This window comes from Ammodytes marinus (genome assembly GCF_949987685.1).
Source record: "Ammodytes marinus genome assembly, chromosome: 15".
NCBI classification, from domain to species: domain Eukaryota; kingdom Metazoa; phylum Chordata; class Actinopteri; order Uranoscopiformes; family Ammodytidae; genus Ammodytes; species Ammodytes marinus.
Genome location: NC_137219.1, coordinates 854,232 through 873,860, shown reverse-complemented (window position 1 = coordinate 873,860; position 19,629 = coordinate 854,232). Strand labels below are relative to the sequence as shown.

At 41.3% G+C, this 19,629-nt stretch overlaps 1 protein-coding gene across 1 annotated transcript; it reads right to left on the bottom strand.

Moving 5' to 3' along the window:
• Window positions 1-536: 536 nt before the first annotated feature.
• Window positions 537-9,389, bottom strand: LOC307261592 (NACHT, LRR and PYD domains-containing protein 3-like; the record flags this gene model as incomplete). The annotated part of the gene is made up of 9 exons (XM_080042173.1): window positions 537-1,099; window positions 1,239-1,285; window positions 3,431-3,592; window positions 3,728-3,853; window positions 5,257-5,334; window positions 5,563-5,733; window positions 6,071-6,241; window positions 6,331-8,056; window positions 9,173-9,389. The coding sequence occupies 9 exons, from the start codon at window positions 9,387-9,389 to the stop codon at window positions 537-539; spliced, it is 3,261 nt and encodes a 1,086-aa protein (XP_079898299.1).
• Between the last annotated feature and the right edge of the window lie 10,240 nt (window positions 9,390-19,629).

Sequence of the window (19,629 nt, the reverse complement as noted above, 5' to 3'; positions counted from 1 at the left end):
TGATGTTATTGCGACAGATTACATCTTTAATGGTATGAATGTAACTCTTGCTTGTATAGTGTATGTTAGCCTTACTGTAGGAGCTGAGCTGGAAATAACATGATTATATAAAAATTCACAATCTTGCCAAAATGCATGCCATATGCATAAACACAGACAACATATAAAAAAATAGGATAGGGATAGGCTTCTCAAATCACGTTGCTGCGCCACACTGAAATCTGCGACCAATATGGATATGTGACCATAGAGCCTGCACGAGCGAACCGAAAATCGGACTGGGTGTGCGACCAGACCAAAAGCAGTAATAAAAACTATATAAAAACGTCTTTCTTTGCACTGATGGTCTCGTTTGCTGTTAAAGGTAATTTATGATTATGAGAGGAAACATGAGGCTGTTTAAAAGATATTTAAATGTTACTCGTAGCCGCTTTAACTTACTGGAAGTCACTTTAGATAAAAGCGTCAGAGAAATGTAATATAATCAGTGAGTCAGATATGAACTGAGTGAAGCCTCATCCACCAACATTCAAACCTCAGGACTGGAAGTTGTCTCCCTCCTCACACAGAGACAATGAGGAGTCTAACCCAACCCCAAACCCAGGACTAAGAGGTTCTTCAGTGAATGTGGTGTTGAAGGTGTGGAGGTGGATCAGTGAGTCAGAGGAGACTCTGTAGAAGGACAGAGAGCCAGCAGGACAGTCCACATACACTCCTACTCTGTTAGAGACAGAGGAGGAGGAGATGGATGTTTCTCTGTTATTGTGCCAGGCAGAGTAACGACCACCATCACCACGATCAGAGCACCTCAGACGCCAGGACTGATCATTACGTCCAAACACACATTCTTCACTGTATCCTTTCCTCTTGATTCCTCTGTAACTCACTGATATACGAACCCTTCCGCTCCACTCGACCTCCCAGTAACAGCGACCAGTCAGACCATTACTACACAGCACCTGAGGACAGCAACGGTCAAATCTGTCTGGATGATCAGGATATGGCTGCTCCTCTCTCACACGTGTCACCGTCCTGTTGTTGTCAGACAGTTTGAGGATTCTGTGTACTGTGTTTGTGTCCAGTGTGAGTTCACAGGAATCTGATGGAGAGAAAAAGACACAGCAGCAGTTTATCATCAGACACCTGAAGGCTTTATTCTGTTTCTGTCCTGATGTTCATTTCTATAAAGTTTAATGATGACACATTCAGTCTCCACCAGTCAAACTGAATCCACTTACACTTCCTCAGACCAGGTTTTAACCACTGCTCTCCATAGGGGTCCATCCTGGAGGAAGAAACAGTCAGAATGATTTTATATCCAACATCAATTCAAAGTCAACTTTATTATAAAAGTGAGACTGTTTCACAAACATTTAAAAGTTCCTCATTCCTGCATTAAAGCAGTGTATATGTTTCAATAAGCGTATGAATTTCAAATGTATAGATCTTGCAGGGCAGGCAGTGCCTGCAGTGTCTACCCAGACGGCACATCACTGCCACAGTTATTTTTTTTGCTTTATTAACTGATCTCGTCCCCTCTTAACTCCTAACCCGAAATGTGAAGCATTTTCAATTGTCAGCCTGGTTCTCCAGCTTAGTCTGTTGGGTATAGTGTCCGAAAAAAGTGACTCACAGGCGGGCACAGGCCGCACCTAATGCCGCCGCTTCTGCTACAGCCTGTTTTTGCTGAGGAGAGGGCACGGTGCTGTTAAATGTGTTTACATCATTTAACTTCCCTATTTGCATGAACAACCCATGAGAGACTAACGATAAAATCAAAACTGTTTGACTTAGTCATGACGTTAAGACGGGAAAAAGTCTTAAAGATTATCACCTCACACCATACGATTGAGATGACGGGCGCACGCCAGCCACAACTCGAGCAATAGGCTACAATCGCGATTTCATTCCATGATAGGTCCATGGATATTACTGGGGGGGGATGTGTGCACATGCTGCGTTCAAGTACTGCTCTAGAACTCCAACACAGCTTATTTAAATAAAAGTACAAAGCATGAAGTCTACAGGGTTTTTTTTTTTTTTGCAAAACTGAAAATGCCACAATTCTCAAGCGAGAATACCCATCTTCTTAAAGCTACTTCCAGCAGGATAATGCACCATGTCACGAAGCTCAAATCATCTTAAACTGGTTTCTTGAACATGTCATTGAGTTCACTGTTTTCCAATGGCCTGCAAAGTCACCAGATCTTAACCTAAAGAGCCCCCTGAAGGTGAGGGTCGTCCCAAAACCCTCCAGGACCTGAATGCACAGCTGGGGCCATATTACTGAAACTTCCTATCTTAAGTCCTAAGTTAGGATAGGATAGTATAGGATAGGATGGTATAAGATAGGATTTTCTCTGATTTGGTATTACAGAAAGAAATCCTAACTAACTTAAGGAATACTATCTTATCTTACCAAATCCTATCCTAAGTTTGGTTAGGAAATCCTAACTGCTAAATCAATTGTCGGTTTGCACAATTTATGTCTGTTGCATAGCAACCGACAATGTTCTACAGTATCTCAACTGACTCTCAGCCCAGCCTGACAGTATTGTGTGTAGGCTAACAGCTAACTTTGCTTAATTTGCATTATGGAGCAGAAAAGGCCTTTGACTTTAATACAGACAAGTTTGAGGTGTTGGTGACATCTGTGGAGAGGGTGAGGGAAGTAATTAAATAGTAATTTTGGGTCATTCAAAAGCCTTTCAGTAAATACATTAACTATGTCTCCATTGACTTGGTTTCATAAAAGAAAACACCGTTAGTCTGGGTCCAACTGAAAAGTTAGGCTGGCTGAAGGGTTATCCTAAAGTTAGGAGACTTTTTTCTAAGATTCTGGGCAGTTAGGATGCTTCTGTAATACACTTTTCCTATCTTGAATTAAGATAGGAACATTGATTTAGGAACTGTTCATCTGTAATGGCTATTTTCCTAAATCAGGTCCTAACTCTAATTACCATGGTTACCAAACAGTTAAGATAGGAATTGTAAGTTATGAAGTTTCTGTAATACGGCCCCTGAGATCTGCCAGGTCCAATCCAAAGGTCCAAATGATCTTTCCATCTGAATGTTGCTTTTCTCCAAGAAACTTATTTGCGGGTAAATGATCAAACACGTCTGCGTAAACCCTGGGTAGGGCAGGTTTTCCACTCAAACTATAACTTTTAAACTAGGGGCACAGCTATAATAATAAACACAAGGGTTCAATTCGCTGCTAAACAACTAATATCAGATGATTGGGGTCGTTATATAATAATCAAAGGCATGTCGTATCATACCCCTGCAGCTTTTGCAGGATTATCCAGTTGGCCATTGAATACAGTAGTTTATAAATAATTATATAATATCAGTAATCAGATAAATCATTTGTCCTTCATCATGATGGGAGGACACCAGCAGTGTGTGAGCTCTTGTTGGCTGTGCATACCTGAGAGTCTCCAGTCTCAAGAGGGGATCCTCCAGCAGCTTCACTCCTGAGTCTCCTGGATGGTTGTAGCTCAGGTCCAGCTCTCTCAGATGGGAGGGGTTGGAGCTCAGAGCAGAGGCCAAAAACTCACAACCTTCCAATGTGACCAGACAACCTGACAGACTGGGATTAGATTTATATCATGAATTTGGGAATTTTGGAAAATCATGTCAGTGGGGAAATCCTACAGATGTTGATCCTCATTACCAAAAAGTTGAACTGTTTAACAAACAGCTGAATCCTGACCTAAGGGTTTACAGTTTACAGTCTGGACTCTTCAGTGCAGCAGACAGATGCTTCACTCCTGAATCCTGCAGGTCGTTGTTACTCAGGTCCAGCTCTCTCAGACTAGAGGAGGAGCTGAGAACTGAGGCCAAACAGCCACTTTGAAATCTTATTAAAAATGATAAAATGTAAATAAATAAACTATATGAGGAAGAATTAGAGAAAAAAGCCAAATTTGTCAAGCAGAGATACTATGAGAATGACTGGAGGGCCTTGAAGCTTCTGGCCTGGAGGTTAAGGAAGCAACAGGCAGAGATTACAATACATGAAATTAAAGCCCCCAAAACAAACAAAAAAAACACGTCATAAGTAGGGATGGGGATCAAAACCCGGTTCTATTAAGGACCCGGTTCTTATGACATAATGTAAATCTCAAGCAGAGTCGTTGAATATAAAAATCTAATCCCTTCAATGTCATATCATATCACTGGTACACATCATAGACAGCATATAAAACACTTTCAACTGTCTTTGGGTTAAAAAAAACTCCTTCAACTCAATATCCGTCTAGTCCAAAAAAAAAAAAAAAAGGCTCAGTCAGCTGCTGCTGCTGCAGACGTTGTGCCGACGGGCTCAGAGAGTCGGCATCGGCGCATCAACAGTTATTCAAAGTAGCGGTGGTTAACACACAACCGGACGGTGTAGAAAGTCCCGTCAGTTAAAAATAGTAATCCCGTTTTCAGATCCATGTTAAAATCAGCAGGATAAGAGCTAGTTAGCTTAACAAAAATTGCTAAGGGTGCCAAATGTGATGTGTTCAGGTCGGCTCGGTAATATGACAAAGGCAAAGGTCTATAAAAGGTCATCATGGTGTGTTCAAATGTAACACAAAAAATAAGAAATTTAATTTTTTGGCAAGAAACTTGAATAATACAGCTTTGGTGAAAAAAGTGTTTATTCCGCAATATAAAATAGTTTGTAAAGTTATCTTTATACCCGTTATCTTTCAACGAAATAATAGAAAAGTATCAATAGTGGTATTGATAAAGACACGGATCGATAAGGAGGCTCGAAATTGGTATCGATAAATAAAAATTAACGATCCCCATCCCTAGTCATAAGCTAGAAGATTCGACCCCTTTTTGAAAACTATTACAGGGATCGTTATAGGAAGTAAGGATCCAAATCTAACTAGCCCTCAGGATATTGACACATTTTTGGAATTACTAGATTTGCCATCAATTGCTGAAGAACAGAAGAAGGCCCTAACAACAGAGATTACAAATGAGGAAATAGGTAAAGCAATTTTAAGACTTAAAGCTAATAAAGCACCAGGTACAGATGTTACAAGACCTTTAAAGAACAAATGGTGCCCATACTTTGATTGTTTTAATTTTACACTTAAAGAAGGAAAACTGCTGAGATCATGGAGGGCGGCAATAATTTAACTTATTCCAAAAGAAGGTAAAAACAGGAAAGAACGCAAAAGTCAATTTCTGTACTGAATATGGATTATAAATTAAATGCATCGATATTGGCTAAAAGGTTATAAATTATAGTACCAGAGGTGGTGGACCAAGACCAAACTGGCTTTGTACGGGATAGGCAGACTGTTATGGCTGCTGCCATCTGGCTGCTGCCTGGGGTTTTGTGTATGATATGTCCTTTCAGGCTCCGCACACGGCTGGCCCAGCGCGCAGGTACACCAATCGGGAGCAGACAATCAAGCGGCGCCAACTCTAAAACCCTGCCCAGCAAGACACTCGCGGCGGTATATCAAAAGTTAGCTAGTCGCTGTCTTTTGTATTGTTTTGTTTTTGTTTTGTCTTATTCCGACTGTTGGGCACTATAATAAGCTGAATCCTAACCTGAGAGTTTCCAGTTTCCAGTGTGGACTCTTCAGTGCAGCAGACAGATGCTCCACTCCTGAATCCTGCAGGTCGTTGTTACTCAGGTCCAGCTCTCTCAGACTAGAGGAGGAGCTGAGAACTGAGGACAGAGCTTCACAGCTTCTCTCTGAGAGGTGACAGCCACTCAACCTTAAAAGAAAGAAATAAGATTTGACAACATTGCTCTTAACATCTACTCAGACTGAGAGGCCATCTTTTTTATTGATTTATTTTTTCTCTGTTTAAGCTTTATGTTGGCCTATACATACTGTATTACTAAGTCAGGGTTACAATAGTTGGACACAATTGAATCCTCCCCTATATCTTAAGGTGTTTTTACACCTTGTTTTATTGACAGGTTTTTTAAACTATAATAGCAAAAAATTATTCATTTTCAATGAAACTGAAAATGACTCAAGGGCAGAGTCTCTTAAGAAAACAGTGTATTATTCTGACAGTTGGGCTTTATAATGAGCTGAATCCTGACCTGAGGGTTTCCAGTTTACAGTGTGGACTCTTCAGTGCAGCAGACAGATGCTTCACTCCTGAATCCTGCAGGTCGTTGTTACTCAGGTCCAGCTCTCTCAGACTAGAGGAGGAGCTGAGAAATGAGGACAGAGCTTCACAGCTTCTCTCTGAGAGGTTACAGCCACTCAGTCTGAAGGAGAATTAGTGAACACAAATTAAAAAATGTGGTTCATATTAATAATTAAGCACCTACTGGAATGTTTTCGTATGTCCACCTACAGAGCTTTGTTGGAGGCTTTGACCACTGGCAGCAGCCTCAGAAGAGCCTCCTCTGAAGCGGAATACTTATTTAGGTCAAACACGTCCAGATCTTTTCCTGATGACAGTAAGATGAAGACCATTTCTGACCACTGAGCGGGAGACAGTTTATGTGTGGAGAGACGTCCTGAACTCAGGGACCGTTGGATCTCCTCCACTAGAGAACCATCATTCAGCTCATTCAGACAGTGGAACAGATTGATGCTTTGCTCTGCCGAGGGAGATTCTTCGATCTTCTTCTTGATGAACCCTGTCGATATCTGATTGGTATGTGAGCTACTTCCTTTCTGTGTCAGCAGACCTTCCAGAAGAACCTGATTGGTTTGCAGTGAAAGACCCAGGAGGAAGCGGAGGAACAAGTCCAGGTGTCCATTTGGACTCTGTAAAGCCTTGCCCACAGCACTCTGGTAGAAGTGTGTCTCTGCAGATTCCTGGGAGGTTGTTTCTTCTTCTGACATCAGATTGACTCCAGAGTTGATGAATGTCAGATGGACATGAAGAGCAGCCAGAAACTCCTGAACACTCAGATGGACGAAGCAGAACACCTTGTCCTGGTACAGTCCTCTCTCCTCTTTAAAGATCTGTGTGAACACTGCTGAGTACACTGAGGCGTCTGTGATATCGATGCCACACTCTGTCAGGTCTGATTCAAAGAAGATCATGCTTCCTTTCTGCAGCATCTCAAAAGCCAGTTTTCCCAGAGACTCAATCATCTTCCTGCTCTTTGGACTCCAGTGTGGATCTGTCTCTGCTCCTTCATCATACTTGATGTTCTTCAGTTTGGCCTGAGCTAAAAGGAAGTGGATGTACATCTCAGTCTGCATCTTGGGCAGCTCTCCCTCACCAGTCTTCAACACATCCTCCAGAACTGTAGCAGTGATCCAGCAGAAGACTGGGATGTGGCACATGATGTGGAGACTTTGTGATGTCTTGATGTGGGAGATGGTTCTGTTGGCCTCATCATCTCTGAATCTCTTCCTGAAATATTCTTCCTTCTGTGGGTCAGTGAACCCTCTGACCTCTGTCACCATGCCAACACAGTCAGGAGGGATCTGATTGGCTGCTGCAGGTCGTGTGGTTATCCAGAGGCGAGCAGAGGGAAGCAGTTTCCCCCTGATGAGGTTTGTCAGCAGCACATCCACTGAAGTGGACTCTGTCACATCAGTCAGGATCTCATTGTTGCGGAAGTCCAGAGGAAGTCGACACTCATCCAGACCGTCAAAGATGAACACAACCTGGAACTCTTCAAAGCTGCAGATTCCTGCTGCTTTGGTTTCAGGAAAGAAGTGATGAACAAGTTCCACCAAGCTGAACTTTTTCTCTTTCAACACATTCAGCTCTATGAAGGTGAATGGAAATATAAACTGCATGTCCTGGTTGGTTTTGTCTTCAGCCCAGTCCAGAGTGAACTTCTGAGTTAAGACTGTTTTCCCAATGCCAGCCACTCCCTTTGTCATCACTGTTCTGATTGGTTCATCTCTTCCAGGTGAGGCTTTAAATAGGTTTTCTAGTCTGACCTCATGTTCCTTATTGACCTCTTCAGTCCCTCCCTCTGTGATGTGCAGCTCTGTGTACATCTGATTCAGAAGGGTTGGGTCTCCTACTTCAGCGATCCCTTCAAACACATTCTGGAACTTCTTCTTCAGGTTAGACTTTAGATCACACTGACAAACTCCAGGATGGTTTCCTGAATGAACCCAGATAGATCAATGATAGGCCTTTCACACCGCCGCAAAATCGGCGCTAGTTCTGGGCTAGTTCGGAGTTAGAGCCAGTGTTTTGGTTTCACACCGCCAGAAAGCCTGCTCCGGGCCGTAAAAACCGGTTCAACTCATACCTCAGGATTGAGCAGGGTTTGAAGTGAACTGCTTGCGCCAGCGGCCGGGGGAGGGATTATCCTGACCAACCAGACCAACTAAAACCTCATGCCCGCCATGTTTAAAAACACCGCTACTACGAGACGTAAACATAACATAATTACCGAACGTAGCGATCAAATTGACCGGCGAGAATACGCTGTATGGGTCCTGTTTGGTTAAGAAAGCAAAGCGAGAGCTAACACGTGTAAAAATAAGACGTATTCGCCGCTGTTGTTGTGCTTAAAGCTAGCGGTAGCTTTAGCGTTAGCCACAAGAGCAGCGGCGTCGGGCGACGTACACACACGTTTACAGTGACGTCATGACGTTGCTCTCTTGCCGGCTGCATGGCTGTCTCCGGTCGATGTGAAACCAACCGGTTCATAACTGGGATAAGGCTGTAACCAGTTTTGAACTGACCCCAACACCAGCCTGGAACTGACTCTTGGTTCATTTTGGTGTGAAAGGCCTATGAGTGATTTAAGAACTTAGCGAGTTCAAGGCTTTATTTACATTATTATTTACAACAACTCATAATTTCTCATTGCTGCTTGGCTCTGCTGGAAAACAAAGGTGAAGTGTTGGCTTTCTGCCCCCTGTATGCACGTGCATGTGCGATGGTGTTGCACAGAAAGCCGTCTATAGGACTAAACATCCATCCAGCTTACTATCTTTAATCCCAAGAGTCAGTAATAGTTATTGAATTGATTTATCAGATCAGATGATGAACTATCAATTTTCTTTTTTTCCCACTTCAGGGCACCACTGTATATACATTTTATTTTAATTCAATTTTGTCTTTTTTTCCTGATAACTGGAAATGGAGGATAAACGCTCTACTTCCTCTAATTGCATTTAATGAAATATTATAGGCATTCCAAAGTTGTAAATCGCAAAACAGTGAAACTGATTGGAGCCTGAACTTTGAACTGTTATACAGTACTGACCTTTGACCTGGAGCCGTACTACTTTCTGTGCAAAGATTTTTTTGCCCCTTCGAACGGTGCAGATGTAGGTCCCACTGTCACTGTTGCGGGGGTCACTCAGGGTCAGACTGAGGTCTCCAGTTTTCAGTGGCTCTTTTCTCATATCTGTGCGGCCGTCGTAAATCACGTCCTGTTTGAGAAGAGGCTCGCTGACATCGGGATAAACATGGAGTATCATCGGTTGAGGGGAACACCGGCTCCACTCCACTGTGGCGTCCTCCGGCAGCTTCACTTTGGGTTTGTATCGAAGCTTCACAGACTCCTCCATCGGTGTCACCTTCAGCTGTGAGACTAACAAAACAACACACCATGACATCATCACAACATGCATGTATGGATCTAAGACTATGGAGCAGATTAACGGGCGAGGTTTGTTGACCCAAAGAGTTTTCCCTGTCACCAAACTGGTTCTTTTAACCTGGCTAGGATAAGGATCAGCAAGGTAACTGCAAGATCAACCTAGTAATTAATGCTGCAGCCTTACCTAGCTTACCTAACTTTAAATATTGTTCAACTGAAAAGCAATTAATCCAATTTTGAAAGCTGAAGATTTTACCGTCCCGCAAACATAATAAATCCCTGTAGACGTAATAATATATTAAAACATATAACGTTGGCGGTAGGCAACTGTTATTATGTATGTGTGAGGGAAAATGATTACATTTGTGGGATTATTAAATTAAAAGCTGCATATTTTTATTGCATTTGCAGGAAAGTTATTACGTTCGCAGGTCCAACACAAGTATGCTGCAGCTTTCCTTCCTGCCTTTGGCAGCAGCAGCTGTGTTGCTTTCACCGGGATTATACAGAATGTTCAATGATTAACATCTGTTAAATGTCAGTTTCTCATATACACAAACAACATACCTGGGATGGTCCTGTACCAAAGATACACTGCAGCACCCGCAGCACCCAGAAGAATCAGAACCAAGAAAAACAGGAGAACACTTCCCTCAGCTGGGAAAGAGTACGGCTCTGTGGGCAACAAACAACAACCTGAGCTTTACATCATCCTGAAATCTTTTTAAAGATTCATGACAAATTGTATTAGAACAGGATATCATGTTCCTGTTCCATTCAAACCTGAAAACATATTTTTCTATTTTAGTGTTTGTTCCTCACCTTTGACCTGCAGTTGTACTTCTATCCGTTCATATTCTCTCCCGCCCTTGATGACGGTGCAGGTGTAGTTGCCGCTGTCAGAGAGGCGGGGTTTGTTCAGAGTGAGGCTGAAGTTTCCAGCGAATTGTGAGTCAACTGACATGGAAGTTCTGCTGCTGTAAAGCTGGTTTTGAACGTAAACCTCTTCAGGTGGAAACTGGTGGATGGTTGAAGGATGGAGATCGAAGCGGCTCCACAACACCTTGAATGTCCCACCCGGATACCCCGGAGCAAGGCAGGGCAGCAGGGCAGACTCCGCCCCTTCATACACCTCAACACCTGAGGCATGCTGGGAAACTGAGGACACACAGACGGATCGAAGGGATATAATTAATTAATTATTAGTTTACCTTGTTTCATGTCTTAATTGATCCTCATCTGACAAATGGCTGCTGCTCAGTGTGACTCACTGTCATAGTACTTCCTCCAATAAAGATGTGTCATATTTTATTACCATCATGTTACTGTGTATAAAATAGCGGTGTACACGTGTTATCGATTATGTAACTTTTAGTTAGAAAATACAAAACAAATAGTACAAAGCAAACTATGTTTCTTCACTTTAAGATTTGCATCCTTGAAACGTTATCGTTTTAACTTGTTCTCAATATGTTGCAGCTTTACTGTGTTTTTGATTCTTAGGAATCTGAAGTCTGGATTAGTTCCAAACCAAAAGTTTGTTATTTTTAGTTTAATGCACGGTGAAGTGCATCAAGGAAACTGCTGTAGGAATGTGACCCATCAGGTTTAGTTTGGGTTTATTTGTACAGCAACTGGCAACAACTACAGCAATACATTGTTGTGTGTCACTTTGCAACAGTTAACATCTGTTTAAAAATGTGTATCTGTCATATCATTCTACTTCTGTTCACTATTCTCCCTCACTCTTTATTGAGTATTTTGTGTCTCAGGAAGAGGGACAGCAGTTTGAAAAAGATTCCAGAGAAAAGGTGTGTTTGTGTGTTTAAAGACAGTTTATTAATCTGTGCCTCTGTTAAATCGATGAGTCACTCTGTTTCGCTGGAAGAAATGTTCCTAGGTTACAAGGAAGAGTTTTCTTTATTTTGGATTAATCCCACCGTACACCGTGGACTGGAAATGTGTGTGTGTGTGTGTGTGTGTGTGTGTGTGTGTGTGTGTGTGTGTGTGTGTGTGTGTGTGTGTGTGTGTGTGTGTGTGTGTGTGTGTGTGTGTGTGTGTGTGTGTGTGTGTGTGTGTGTGTGTGTGTGTGTTGTGTGTGTGTCAGCCAGCGCTGCTGCAGACGTGCAACACACACACATGCTCGCATGCACACACACGGGAAGTCGCCGAGTGATGAAAGATAACAAAGATTAAAGCTTCCAAGTTGATGTGAACTACGCTCAAAAGAAGCCAAAGTGCAATACAACCTTCCAAAGTAAAAAGCCCAAACTTTCTAACACCTGTTCAACCTGTATAATGGTGTCACCGTTTAGACATTTTTGTAAACATTCACAATCCTATTATACAGTTTTTTTAAATTCTTGGTTTGGAAATACAAAAAAAAAAGAGTAAAAAGAAAACAACGTTTTTTAATTGCAGCTTTGAAACTTCATCATTTTAACATCTTCACAAAATATTTCACAGCTTTCACGTGTATTTACTGTTTTTGTTTCTCGGGAATCTGACGTCTGAGTGAGTTTCATTCATTCCTACAGATTGTTATCACAGAGACTTTAAACAGAGATCAAGAAAATAAAGATGAGTGAATTAACAGCTGAAGTATTTTAGCTGCAGGACATCGAGTGACAAGAGAGGACGGAGGAGGAAGGTTATCTTACCGAGCACGAGGATCACAAGCACCAAGACCATCTTCATCTGCTCGAAAAACTCAACCCAACATTTCTGTCGACATCTTCCGAATAAAACGTGTGTTACTGTGCACGTCTGTCTAAAGCACGGTGAAGTGGTAGGAAACTCTTTAACAGGTTTGGGCATGTTTACTTGTACAGCACCTGGCCACACTTACAGTAATGCATTGTTCTGTTTTTTTGATAATGACAGATAAGGTTTTAGGACAAGATAGAAACAGATAGATAACGATGGGAAGACAGGGCGATAGAAAATATAAATAACCACTTTATATGTAAATACAAATGCTCAGCCCAACCTAAAGATGGTCACATTCATACAACAGTTTCCAGTTTCCCTGATGAACTTCGCCGTAAACTAAAAATAACAAACTTTCACTCTGCAGATCCCTAAGAAACAGAAAGACTTTTAAGATGGAATATTTTGTGAACATGTTGTTAAAATGATGAACTTTCAAGTTCTACAGGAACTATGTAACACGATTTTTCAGCGTTCATTTTTTCTGTGACAAATTATTCAAAATGAATGCATTATTTTGACAGCCCAAATAATAATACTTTTTTTAGTCATCTATGCTTTGACTCAAGTACTGGAATTGAGTACTAAAAAAAGTAATGCCCTTGGTAGAGCAATCAGGCTTTATATGATGATGAAGCTGAACAAATAAAATGCATTGCTTTAATATGGAATGGAATAACAAAATATTATAAATACACACAGGTTCACTTCACACACACACACACACAAACCCACACACCAACACCTTCATATTTGAGCCTCCGCAAGTAAAGACGACAGCTTCCTGCAGACCTAACTCTCCGTCAGTATCTGTAATTGCAGACAAACTAGTCGGTGGATTCAAAATAATATTATTTTGATTGGTTGAATTTTATATATATTTTTCATAATATTATGAGATTGAAATCATTGTTTGTTTTTACTCCTGGTGGGTCTGTCTTATATTTTAGAGTGTAATTACCTTATTAATACCATTTTAACCTAATCCAAAAAAAGTGTAAAAATGCAACAAAGGTAAGAGTCGCTTTAAATAGTAAACATAATGTGCAAAATGATTTAAAATACATCTCCATTATTAACAGTTTCCTGGACATTGCTGGAGTAAAATAGGCATTTAATCTTACTAAAACAACCTTACAACAGACAAACATAAGGCAACAGAGACGCCTAGTGACCAAAGGCTTCTAAACTAATTATAATCCCGCAACTTCATACACACGAAAATCACCATAATTAAACTGTATTAATTTAAATAACGTCACTATTATGAGCTCACATATAACAGTTTAAGATCAGGCTATACATTTCAACCAAAGAGACATTTGAATTATGAAGATTGCGTAGCAGCAGTAGCCTATTCTACATGTAAACTAGTATCACACAAGCGGTGACACAAACATGTTCCTAAAGGTGCGAACACACTAGGCATTTTACACGCGTACAGACGCGTATGAAACCCGCCCCTTTTCCATAGGGAACCATTGGTTTACGCGCGTACATGGCGCGTAAATGCGTCACTCGCGCTAAAGCAACATTTTCACTCGCGCTAAAGCAACATTTTTACGCGCGTAGCTTTACGTGCGTATATATTACGCGCGTATAGCTACGCGAGGAGTTCAAAAAATTGAACTTTTGTTGCTCCTACGCGAGACGATTAGCCGCGTTGGCCAATCAGCGTTGAGCTTGACCCTACGTCACATACATTGGCAGGGTCGGAGAACAGTGTACTGTACACAGAGGCTGATGCGAGACACCGAGGAGTAAATGTATTGCGGGGGCCGGTGCTGTATGAAGCCGCTCGGGGTTATACGTGGGGAAAGTAAACCAGGAGAATGGACTTCCTGGTTAATTCAGTGAATATGTGTAGCATGTGCTTTAGCCGATAAACAAAGTTAGCGCCGTATAGCATTAGTTAACTCACCCTGTTGTGTGCGGGCGGCTAGCGCCTCATATTATGAACCCAAACATGACGACTGTCCGCGGGACTTTCACGACAAGTACACGAAGCACCGGTGTTGATCTACGCCAGCCACGGTCCCCTGTCACGGTCCCCTGTCACAGCCAGGGAGGGTAATGTTGACTACTTGCCTTTATGTTGTGCCGCCGTGCACCGATGCTGCTGTAACTGTGTTTGTTATGTAGCTGCCGTGAATATGCAATGCTGTTTTAATGCTAGGCTATTTGTGCTGTTCAGTTTGTCTTTTGGCACAGTTGTTGGCCGTATTGTTGTTGTTTTTGTGTGGACATGCACGCTGTTGTGTCGGGTCGGTTCTGATCGCAGCCATAGTTGATAAGGGAAATACAATATCGGGAGGGAGACTCGTCACATTACGCGCGTATAACCTTTTTTGACACAAAATGATCAAGCAACATTTTAGCCGCGTTACGCACGTAAATCTTACGCGTGTAAAATGCCTAGTGTGTTCGCACCTTAACAAACTCTGTGAGGACTCTCATCATAATAATAGATGATATGTTTCAGTTAATTAAACTAAATAGTTATGGGCTGTTTATAATGAATACAACTTACATTTCAACCAATGACGCTCACAGACCGGCGAGGCTTTTTCGTCGATCTCTCTGAAGCTTCGATCGTCTGAAACTGGAAAGTTCGAGTTGACCGGAAACCTGCTATAATAATTAAATATCGGCCGCCGTGGTAACCGTTACCGGGTTCTTTAAATCCAAAACTGCGACGTGCATGAGGCGACTACTGTAACCGGAAGCACCAGCCTGTCTCACGGTACCAGCTGGCGATAGACAGTTATAACCTGTTGTCGTGTGCAGCACTGTCAAACCTACGTTGCCGGTGTGTCAGGGCAGCTGGTGATCAGGGTAACTGGTGGCGGTAGCTACGTAGATGCCTGATCAAAAACCCGTAAACGTCAAATGTTTAATATGTTCATGTTGGCCGTAAGAATCCAATCTACTCAATATCGGTTTACACTTCCATAGCCTTTGAGTGGAATATACAATTTGAGGTAAGATTTGTGTCACAGTGTGCGTAACCAGCACGAAGCTTCGAGCCAGCTGTTGGCTGTGGTGGCCGATCACCAGTTACCCTGACACGACCAGATTAGTTCGTGATAGCACATCAACAAATACCACCGATCGTATTTAATATGCATCACCTATGTTTCCCACTCATCACTATACATTACTCGGAACCCGTCCAGATTGTATGACTCTCAGTTTGAAAATCGGAGGACAGTAAATTCAGAAAACTAACGCGTTGCGTGGTAGACTTTTCTTTTTTCTTTCGTAGGCTACTGAATACATCCTACTGTGCGTATGGCTTACTTTGGGTAGGCTATGTGACTGAAAACTGTTTTTATCATGATGTTTTTAAAATAAACCGACAAATGAATGCGACATAGACCTACTCCTGGTTCATGTGTTGGATTATCTGGTGGTGACAGGCTTGGGAGGATATGGAGCTAGCAGACTGTCGATGCGTTGTCAGTTTTAAATTGTAGGCCTACATTTAACGCTATTATTCAGATTCAGGCCTAGGCATAGCTACTTCAGAAGGATTGGTGATTATTTGTCCATACGCTTTTAGTGAAATGTTGTTTGTGGTAAGCTATTTGTGTGTAACCATTGAAGCGTGGAGGTGTGTGCTAGCTGGGGTTTACTGGGATATCAGTTTAACTTGTGAATGATCTGTACTACCGTGTTTCATACCGTTTTCATATCATCACTAATGTGTTTTTCAATACTCGGAGCCTATTGATGATGTGACTGATATCACATTACACTATTGTCAATGTATAAGGAAAACAGCAGCATTTTGCTATTGTAGCCAAAGTAGGCTAGTTAGTCGAGGTGGACATAGAACTGCAATTCGCTCATTTTACATGAGTTTTTTTTTTTATTATTATTATTTTTTTAAATGGTGATAATAACAAACTAGCACAGACGTTTTTCACCAAACTAGTGGCGTACTGATAAAATCCTGACACTGAGTAGTCGAGATAGATATGAGGTTGCTGGTTCGCATCTGACAGACACTAGGCCTAATTATTTTTCTTTTTTTATTATGCCTACATATCCGATCTACTTAATATTTAGACTTCCATAACCTACAGTTTGTTAGTGGAACAGTCTGAGGTAAGATGTAGGCTATGTCACACATGTGCGTAACAGCACGAAGTTTGGAGTCAGTTGTTGGCTTTGGGGCAAATCGTGGCGATCAGATTAATTTGTGACAGCACGGGATACTTTTCTTGTAATTATAATTTCGTACTGAATACGTCCTATTGTTCATGTTGTCTACTTTGGTTATGTGACTGAAATAAGATTATCATGATGTTTTAAAAATAAACCGACAAATGAATGCGACATAGACGAAATATTCCTGGTTTATTTGTTGGGTTATCTGGTGACAGCTAGGAGCGTGTAGGTGACTGTGTCGATGCCTTGTGAAAATAACGCAAACGTAAATAAGTTGATAGGTTGTGTGTGGTTGAATAGCCTACAAGATGTTCTCGTCAGTTTTAAAAAGTTGGACATAGCCTATATCGCTATATTCGGATATACTTGAGAAGGGTCTGGGATTATTCTTCCATTCAGCTTTTTAGTGAAATGTAGCCTACGGGTAAGCTATTTGTGTCACAAGTTAAGCGTGAAGTTGGCTGTGTTAGCTGTGGCTAAGTGTGATAGAACCAGTTTAATTTGTGATTACACTTGGAAATACCATCGTATTTCAGACGTTTTTCTATCATCACTACAATGTGTTATTCACTACTCGGAACCACAGTCATTGCTTAGAACCAATGTAGATTTTAGCCTACATGGTCAAATTCGAGTATGAAGATTGAATGATAGTAGGCTATTGTTACTTGCTGTAGTTTGGTCTGGCTTTGAGAGACTAGGTAAGTGTAGAAAACAAATGATCAGGGGCGTGCAGTCTTTCTTAAAAGGATGCTATTGTACACATTTGTGGGTTTTAATCATATGGTTTAAGGGGTTCGGAGAGCGATAGTTGAAGCGAGTTATGGTGACAGTTAGGCATAGCCTACGACGCGACGGAGTGTTGATATTCTTTCTGTTTGCTTACTGACAGTAGTGCGCATTGGGGTGTGTATTTTTGTTTGAGGTTGGTTTGGGGAGTAGCCTATATTTGTTATGACAGTGACAGTGTGGTTCATGTAGGCCTGTATCTGTTATTTTGCTTTGTTGTAGGCCTATTTATTAGTCTGTGTGAGTGAACGGGTGAGCGTAAACAGTGGTGCTAGTAGGAAATGATGTGCAGGAGATACTGTGAGCCAGGTAGAGGTAGGTGCAGAGAGAGGTAAGGGAAAGCATACGACACAAGTCTAATATTTGAGTTTAATTCAGACGTTTTGCTGGACACTGTGGAGTGGATCTAGGGTTCTTGAGTTTCTGCGTGCAGTCTGTGGAAGTTCTACCACACTGGGAGTAGCATACTGTTCTTTTACTGACACTATTTCTGCACTGCTTGTGTTCAATAAAATCTCGTTTTAATGATCATTGTTGTTGTCTTTTCTTTTGTGATGCTCGTCTCTGCAGAGCTTGTATTGCATATTTGAACTTTGATTTGAGACACTGTAGGCTATGTGAAAAGGGTAAATAATAGATCATCATAAAACGTTGCCAGTTGATTACTTAGATTAAAAAAATAGATTTTATGTATTACAATTTTTACAGAAATGTTTGAATGGATATTCAACTTTGCTATAGGCCTTTATACATGCATTTTCTAGGCTACATGTAGCCTATTTCCAGAATAAATGTATCATAAATCATACAACTAACAACATAAATAATTATTTTGTAGGCCTAATAAACTCCAGAATAGTGCTAAGAATTTGAGGTGTACAAGTGAATGTTATCGAAAAAGAAAATAACTAGGCCTAATGTTGAGATAATGTCCGTCAAAGATGGGAGAAATATACAGATGCAAACAGACAAGGATTAGTCAAAGAAACACCTTGTAGCCTACATTTTGGACCGTTTATTTGTACTACACTATTCTGCAATTTGCTCATATTTGACAATTGTACTTTTATACTTCATTATTTGCCTGTGTAAATATGGCAATACTAGCAGCGTGCAACTTCGTCCGACCAAGTGGCGCACCGTGTAAAATTCGGTCTGTGTAGTTTATTATGAATGAGTAGATGAGATCGCTGGTTCGACTCCGCCACGAATTAGTTTTCTTTCCCCCCGCGCAGAAGACAACAAATTGTATATGTACTTTGGGACCAAAGGTAATGATCCTGCAAACGGTTTATAGCATCATGTTTTAAAATAAACCGATAAATGAATGCAAAGAGAGACGATGTTTTGAATAGGTTTATTTCCGGGTTTTTAGACAAGGGGTCCTAAATAGACACGCCTACGAAACATCTGCAAACGCCACCAGCTACCCTGATCCCCAGTTAACCTGACACACCGGACACACTGATGTCTCCGGTTAAAGAACCAACAATAAACGTAAAGCTGATGACAGCCGGTGAAAAGTTAACGGAGCGCGAGCACACAAACAACAAGCCAAAAAATAAACAGCTACATGTAGGCTATATTGTCCTATTTACCAGGCCTACACATAGGCTACTGTTTACTACACGTAGCCTACTTTCCTTGAGCGCCTAAAAAGTAACGGTTAAGTAAGAGTGGGTTAAAGTCACAGAGTAAGCTAACAACAACAAAGAGTTTCCGTTGTTGATTTGGTGGCGATTTGACGGAGAAAACACTGTAACAGTTAACATTTAAGCTAGCAAACTTATGCCGCTAGCTTATAAAGACTAGCTAAACTGACATTTAAAAATATCTGTTTTAATTGGAGCTCCGTAGACAGAGTTAACGAGTTATGAAGAGAATAATTCAGTTAAATGTTAACACTATGCAGACGTAACATTACCTTGAGCTGAGACGTTTTGTTGCTGTCCAACGGCGCGACCGGTGAGGAGAAAAGAACAAAGGAGTTTCTGGATTCTCTTTTAGTTTATGATTCTGTGGCGGGAATAATTACTCAGTTGTTTATTGTTTTATCACAATCTCGGGGAGAAGAACTACACTACCCACAATTCTTAGTGTCACAGCTACGTCTCTGATTGGTGGAGCCCGCTGTTACCATGGAAACGTTTACCACACCCGCGAAAACGTGGGCTGACGGCTGCTGTCAGTGTAGTTCACGGTCTTTTAAAAAAAGAGTATTTTATTTAGCTAGATTGACAGATAAAGCACAATTTCTTCTTCCTTCTCAAACTTGCTCCTTTTTTTAGGGATGAGGTCTCGAGAGGTGGTTATGCTAACGTGTTGATACTGCGTTAGATAATGTTAATGTAGGATGGTAACCTTAGCTTTAGGCTTACCTCAATGGACCTATTATAAAAGCCTACCACCATACTGCACTGTTAAGAATTGTTGTATTGAACTGGTGT